This window comes from Saccopteryx leptura, chromosome 6 (assembly GCF_036850995.1).
Source record: "Saccopteryx leptura isolate mSacLep1 chromosome 6, mSacLep1_pri_phased_curated, whole genome shotgun sequence".
Classification (NCBI taxonomy): domain Eukaryota; kingdom Metazoa; phylum Chordata; class Mammalia; order Chiroptera; family Emballonuridae; genus Saccopteryx; species Saccopteryx leptura.
Window position 1 is genome coordinate 94,238,972 of NC_089508.1, and position 7,446 is coordinate 94,246,417.

The following is a 7,446-nucleotide window of genomic DNA, read 5'->3' on the forward strand; positions in this document are numbered from 1 at the left end:
AAAAGTATTAAATAATACCTGAAAAAACCCCAGTAAAACTGGTATTTAAGGTATTTTCAATGACAGCTTGTCACACCCTGGTTGTTTGGCACTTTTTCTCTCTATGTTGTATGTTGGTTTCGTGAAGTGACAGATAAGAGGGAATTAAAATGTAATATTTCATCAAAGGTATAATGAGTTTTATGAAATGAATAAATAAATATTATAAGCATAGTTCCATAAAATCTTTTTCACCTATGGACAGAATGAATATTACTACCAGCTCTTAGAACACGCTGTTGCACAGATGAATGTTAAAAAAGAGTGAGGAATGTAAATTTTTTATTTCAACACAGTACGGCTGCCCATGTGCCCACCTTAGAGAGAACCCTGATTGCAAGTGCCATTTTAACAACCAGTTTGTCGAACTCAACAAAAAATTAAGTATTGGTTCTGCCAATCAGCATGAACCACCTAAATCCCACCACGGCCAATAGGTAACTAAAAAGATTAGTGAAAAAGGAGGATCACAGTTTTCCACTGTAGACATGCAAATTTATTAAGTGTCCGGCACTCTCCCCTCCACCCCCTCCGCCCGACGCAGCTCTGGCCTGTTCCCCAGAGAAGATGGATGGATCAGTTCCGGGGTGCCTCAGTCTGGTCTCTGCAGTTGGAAACGTCTCATTGTTCTTTTTATCCAGGGAAGAAAGCTGGAGATCCTAGTTTCCACACGTGGAGGTTTCCCATTTTCATTTCCAAAGGAGACAATGCCCTGGGCCAGGTTGTCACACACGAGGGGGCCCCCGGAGTCTCCCTGTGGGCAGAGGAAAGAAGGACTGAGCTGGGCCTCTCCAGGTCCTGTCCTCCCGCTGCCCGGGGCTGGGTGGTCTCAGTTAGGGGGGCTGCATGGGAGGTCAAGTCAGGGCAGGTCAAGTCACCGCTCTAGTCTTGGGTCTTCACCCTGACCCTGACCGCCTTTCTCCCTCCCCCAGGAAGCCTCTGCCCATGAGTGGCTGTGGGACGGCCTCTCATCTGCTGCAGGGGGACAGGACCAGAGCCTGGATTGGTGAAAATGTGAGGACATAGGGCTATGGCTGGTTCCCCCACACCAGCTCCCCTCTATGTAGTTGTGCCCTGGGTTGGGTATGGACAAGGCTGGGGGTCTCACCAAATAAGTAGACTGAATCTTGTTTCGATTCCCCACACATATCTGTGTGGTCCTGTTATAAAGGCTTTCATAGAGAGAGATGCACAGCTCATCCTTTTGAATTTCCAGCTCTGCCTCGTGCAGTTTATTTGTTCTGGTGTTCAGGTCGAGGCGCCCCCATCCGACCACCCTGCACACCATCCCTGGCTTCACCATCACCCTTCTGTTGGGCAGTCTGAGGACGCTCACGGCAGCAGTGAGTTTGACCTCTTTCTCCAGCTGCAGAAGACAAGAATTCTAATTTACCAAGGGCCCATAGGCTCCAGGGACAGTCGTCGGGTTGCCTTCTTCATAGCCCTGGGAGAAGTAAAGAGGTCATACTGAGAAGGAGGTTACAGGAATGCAAATCCCAAGGTTAAAGGTGTGCAAAAACCAGAGGAGTGATGAGCCCTACCTGCAATAGCATGATGTCATTGGCTTTAGTATCAGGATCATAGTTTGGGTGGGGGATGGCCTCCTTCACTTTGATGACCTGCTGGGTTCCCTCCTTCTTCTTGATGTTGTGGGCCCCCAGGGTGACAGTGATAGTACTGCAGAGAGAGTACAGAGGGACACAGAGTCACAGCAGATATAGCCCACGGTCCGTGAAGAAAATAGGTTGGTTGTAAACAGGGAAGACCAGAGTGGAGAGGAATTAATAAGAAATAGGGCTTTGGGAGAACGTCGCTGTGTGCTCTGCTTCTTGTCAGCTCAGGCTGTGGGCAGTTCCTGGAGCAGATGAAGGGGACTCAGCCATGCGCTGAGCATAGCTGTGACTCTTATATTTGCACCCTGGGCTCCAGGGCATAACTTCAGTCTCCTTTCTATGCAACCTTTGTCCAGTCCTTTTGTCCTCAAGACCATTTGCACTGAACTGTCCCTCTGTCCCCAAAGCTTACCTGTCCCCAGAACTTCTCTGTGTACTAGATCTGCAGCCCCTGGGAGGAGGCTTCCCTGTGTGACGTCTGCAGATGGCAGCCTGGGTCAACTACTTACCATCCCTGGCAGTGAGCTGCTGTCAGCACAAAGTCCTCACGCACAAGGAAACCTCCACACTTGGTGCTTTTTTCTGCCCTCTTGACTTGAAGAAATGCCATGTAAGGGCGAGAGTGAGGCTCAACCTCATGCCCCCCGATGATTTTCCCTGAAAGAGAAATTCTCTCCTGCCTCCTGTGTTCATGGAGCCAAAGGCTGGAGGGGGGAGACAGGGAGAGACAGGGGCCGGGCTGGGAGGTGTTGGGTGGCAGACAGTGGGGTCTCTCGCTGGCAGCAATAACCCAGAAGGGGTCCTGCAGGTTCCCTGGGCAACAATCCTGGCTTTCCATGTGACCACACGTCTCAGACTCCCCCTGACTAGGAGGAGAGCAGTCCTGGCTCTGTATTCCTGTTGCAATCACGCATGTGCGCAGACAGGGTTTGTGTTTGGAACAAGTGAAATGCCTGTAGATCCTGGAAAATCCTCCCTGACGCTCCCTGGTTTCTCTCTACCTGCTTGTCCCAGAATCCCTGACTCTGCTGGTCTGTGATATTCGGAAACTTGTGACTGAAAAATTACCTGAGAGACCTTGAGAGTGAACCAGACAAACACAAGTGTTAAGGGACCAGGGTGCCACCAACCCTGGGATCGACTGGGTCCTCAGCATCTGCTCAAAATTTGGAGAAAAGGAGGAGTTTTGGGGTAGGATTTAAGACACTGAGTTAAGATCTTAGGGAGCCTTACTTTGATCACAGAAGCCAGTTCCTTCTCCATTTCCTGGGGAATTATTTCTCATTTCCAGCTTCTACCTTCTTGTAGAAGTCTTAGTAAAAGGGCCCACTTTGGGGGACAAGGAGGGCTGCCAGCACTGGCCCTCCTGGAGAGCACCTTCTGCTGACACCTGCTGGGTGTTCATTCTGTATCAGACCTGCTGGTCTGAGGGAGGTGGAATCTAGAGTAGAGAAAGTCCTGGGGTGGACCAGGGCCAGGATGTGTCTGAGTGTAGCAGGTCAGCTCGGCTGTGCCGGTGTGGCATGGGATTGGGCTTCTGTCGTGGGGACAGTCACTCACCTGCCTCCGCCTGGGGGGCCAGAAGAAAGGCCATCAGGAGCAGGAATGGCTGCATCTCCTCAGGACAGCTGGGCAGGGCAGGTCAGAGCTCTGGCACTTCTCCTGGACCTCTGAGGGTACCCTGCTGTTACGGCTTTTATCACACAGGGTCCCTCTGAGGGTCACACACCTGGCTGTCAAGTCTTTAGGTCTGATTGGAGTAAAAGCTGATCAATTACCATATAAGCAACTGTCACTCTTTACTGAGTGCTGGCCAGGTCAACTGAAAAGAGAAACCACAGGCTACAAATAAGGCAGTTGGAGAGGTTGCATCAGCCAATAGCCAATCTCTGAGCCCCAGAAACCCTAGTCTCAAAGTAAGACATAGGCCTATGGCTGGTTCCCCCTGCACCAGGTCCCCTCTGTGTAGTTGTGCCCTGGGCTGGGCATGGACAAGGCTGGGAATCTCACCGGAAACGTAGAGTGATTCTTCTCTGGGTCCCCCACACATATCCGTGTGGTCCTGTTATAAGGGCTTTCATAGCGAGAGATGCACAGCTCATCCTTTTTGATTTCCGGCTCTACCTCATGCAGTTTATTTGTGCTGGTGTTCTGGTCGAGGCGCCCCCATCCGACTGCCCTGCACACCATCCCTGGCTTCACCATCACCCCTCTCTTGGGCAGTCTGAGGATGCTCATGGCAGTAGTCAGTCTGGCCTTTCTTTGTAGCTGCAGAACACAGATGTTCTAATCTAGCCAGGTCCTACAGACTCTAGAATGGAGCTGCCATTTTCATAACCTTGAGACAAGTGAAAGGATCATACTGGGAAGATGGACAGGAAGGAGTTCATGAGAAATGAAAATCCTGAAATTTAAGGTGTGCAAGAATCAGTAAGCAATAAGTCCTACCTTCAGTAACATGATATCATTGTCTTTAGGATGATAGTTTGGGTGGGGGATGGCCTTCCTCACCAGGATGACCTGCTGGGTCCTTTCCCTCTTCCTGATGTGGTGGGCCCCCAGGATGACCGTGATTGACCTGCCTGGAGAGCAGAGAGGGCCATGGAGATGCAGCACTTATAGCCCAGGGGCCATGAAGAAAAGAGCTCAGCTGAGGACAGGGCAGATTGGAGCAGATAGGAATTAGAGGGTGTGGGGTCGAGCGTATCTGTCCTTTCTGCTTCCTGTCAGCTTGGGCTGGGGGCTGTTCCTGGGGCAGATGAAGGGGGCTCAGCCATGCACCAGGCTTGCATGTGTCTATGCAAAACCGTGGATTTCTCACATTTGTACCATGGGCTCCAGGGCACAACCCCAGCCTCCTTTCTATGCCACTTTTGATCAGTCTGTCTGTTTTCAACAGGGCACTTGCCTTGAACTGTACTTCTGTCCCGAAAGCTTACCTGTCCCCAGAACTTGTCTGTGTACTAGATCTGCAGTCCCTGGGAGGAGGCTTCCCTGTGTGATGTCTGCAGATGGCGGCCTGGGTCCACTCCTCACCTTCCAGAGCAGTGAACTGCTGTCAGCACAAAGTCCTCACGCGCAAGGAAACTCCACATCTTCTCATTAAGTTTTCATTCCTGATCCAAAGAAATGCCATGTAGAGATGAGAGTGAGGCTCGACCTCATGCCCCCTGATGATTTTCCCTGAAAGAGAAATTCTCTCTGCTATGTTCATGGAGCCAAAGGCTGGAGGGGGGAGACAGGGAAAGATAGGGGCCGGCTGGGAGGTGTTGGGTGGCAGACAGTGGGGTCTCTTGCTGTCAGCAGTAACCCAGAAGGGGTCCTGCAGGTTCCCTGGGCATCATTCCTCACTTTCCATGCGACCACATGTCTCAGAATCCCCCCCTGACTAGGAGGAGAGCAGTCCTGGCTCTGTATTCCTGTTGCAATCACGCATGTGCGCAGACAGGGCTTGTGTTTGGAACAATTGAAATGCCTGTAGATCCTGGAAAATCCTCCCTGACGAACACTGGGTCCTCTCTCCCTGCTTGCCCCAGAACGCCTGACTCTGCTGGTCTGTGATATTTGGAACATTTTGACTGAAAAATTACCTGAGAGACCTTGAGAGTGAACCAGCCAAACAGGAGTATTAAGGGGTCCAGGATGCCACCAACCCTGGAATTCATTGGGTCCTTACATCTGTGGAAAGCTTGGAGACGGGGGAGGAGGTTGGGAGTAGGATTTTTTTTCTTTTTTCTTTTAGTGAGAAGCGGGGAAGCAGAGACAGATTGCTGCATGCTCCCAGACCAGGGTCCACCTGGCATGCACCCTGGGTGTTGATGCTCTGTCCATCTGGGGCTCTTGCTCTGTTGCAACTGGAGCCAATTTTTAGCACCTGAGGTGGAGGCCATGGAACAATCCTCAGTGTCCAGGATCAACTCACTCTAATTGAGCCATGGCTGTAGGAGGGGAGGAGAAGAGAGAGAGAGAAGCAGAGAGAGAGAGAGAAGCAAGAAGACAAGGGGGAGGGGCGGAGAAGCAGATGGGCACTTCTCCTGTGTGCCCTGGCCAGAATCAAACCCAGGACATCCACACGCTGAGCTGATGCCCTCTACTACTGAACCAACTGGCCATGGCCGGGGGTAGGATTTAAGACACGGAGTTAAGATCTTAGGGAGCCTTACTTTGTTTACAGAAGCCAGTCTCCTCTCCAACTGCCATTTCCCAGGGAATTATTTCTCATCTCCAGTTTCTACCTTCTTGTAGAAGTCTTAGTAAAAGGTCCCACTTCCGGGGGACAGGGAGGGCTGGCAGCACTGGCCCTCTTGGAGAGCACCTTCTGCTGACACCCCTGCTGGGTGTTCATTCTGTATCAGACCTGCTGGTCTCTGAGGGAGGTGGAATCTAGAGTAGAGAAAGTCCTGGGGTGGACCAGGGCCAAGATGTGTCTGAGTGTAGCAGGTGAGCTCAGCTGTACCGGTGTGGGATTGGGCTTCTGTCGTGGGGACAGTCACTCACCTGCCTTCGTCTGAGAGGCCAGAAGAAAGGCCATCAGGAGCAGGAGTGGCTGCATCTCTTCAGGACAGCTGGGGTGGGCAGGTCAGAGCTCTGGCACTTCTGATCCCAGAGTGCACTGGGTTTGTGGCCTCTAGCACTCAAAGTCCCTCTGAGGGGCTCACACAGGAAGTGGGCACTGGTGGGTGTTCGAAATCACATAAGGCCTCCTGCTGGCTGGACTGCCAGGGGATCTGGGCTCAGTTAGGATGTCTTAACTCTGTGGTACCTTCTTTCAGTCACCACCTCTCCTGGGACTTTTTTTCCTTCTCATGTTTCAAAAGAGAGGAGGACTTATATCACAATCTCAAACTTGTTTTAAACCACAGAATCTTTTCTTCAAAGCGAATGTTGTACCTAAATCGGTATGTAGTTCAGCGATTAGTATCATTTTTTGGACTACTTTTAAAAATACAATTTTTGCTTTGTTTTCCATTTTTATATTTTTTTAATAAAGAAGCCAGGTCCTTAGTACATCTAAGGTGCAGGGATTATTTCCATCTCCAAGGCAGTGGCTGTGTGACGATCTGCTCTTTACTGGTAAGTGTTGCTCACTGAGGGGTCATATTGCTGTGTGCTTTGTGTACAACAAGATGTGACAGGCCATGACTTTGAAGGTTTTGTGAGCCCAGAGTACTGGCCTCATGTCACAGAGTAGAGCTGCGTGTATTTGGGGCAGGAGGATGCTCAGCTCCCAGGCAGGGCCCATAGTAGTGGCAAAACATGATGGAGATGCAGCTGGGAGTGTCTGGTGAGTGAGCCCAACTCAGGGAGACCCTTACTCAGCAGAAACACCCCATTCTCTGTGTGTGGCCTTCTAGAGAAGAACTTCCTAATGTTGCAAAGTCTAGGCCGTCTTGGAAGCTAAATGGAGCAGTAACTATGCTGCCTAAAGAGCAGAGGCTTTTCTCCTTTTTATGGACCATGTGAGCCTCCCTGGGTCCAGTCTGGGTGTGCACAGGATGAGCTTGCAGCAATGACAGGGCCATGCAGTGGCCCGTCTGACTGGATGATGTTTAGAGTTAGGCTCTGCTGGAACCTGGGGACACTGAGGGTCCTAGATGGGAGCGATATGAGGAAATGGCGAGCGCAGATGATTGTGTTCTGGAGGGCAGGATCTGAGGGGCTGAGAACTCTCACTGGTTAGCAGGGCTGAGGAGAAGGGGCAGCCTGCAGACAGGAGGCCAAACTGGGCCTTTAGGTCAGAGGGGGAAGTGAAAGGACAAGAAGAGAAATTCAGCCCAGGAGAGAATGAGGCGCT

The 7,446-nt window shown here is 51.1% G+C and overlaps 1 protein-coding gene and 1 pseudogene across 1 annotated transcript; both read right to left on the bottom strand.

Moving 5' to 3' along the window:
* Nucleotides 1-520: 520 nt before the first annotated feature.
* Nucleotides 521-3,466, bottom strand: LOC136407804 (granzyme H-like). Its single transcript, XM_066388299.1, has 5 exons — nt 3,213-3,466; nt 2,162-2,309; nt 1,581-1,716; nt 1,148-1,405; nt 521-793 (listed from the first exon to the last, which is right to left on the bottom strand). Exons 1-5 carry the CDS (start codon nt 3,265-3,267, stop codon nt 632-634), a joined length of 759 nt encoding a protein of 252 aa, XP_066244396.1. The 5' UTR covers nt 3,268-3,466; the 3' UTR covers nt 521-631.
* Nucleotides 3,467-3,581: 115 nt separating this feature from the next.
* On the bottom strand, nt 3,582-6,204 carry LOC136377137 (granzyme B(G,H)-like; annotated as a pseudogene).
* Between the last annotated feature and the right edge of the window lie 1,242 nt (nt 6,205-7,446).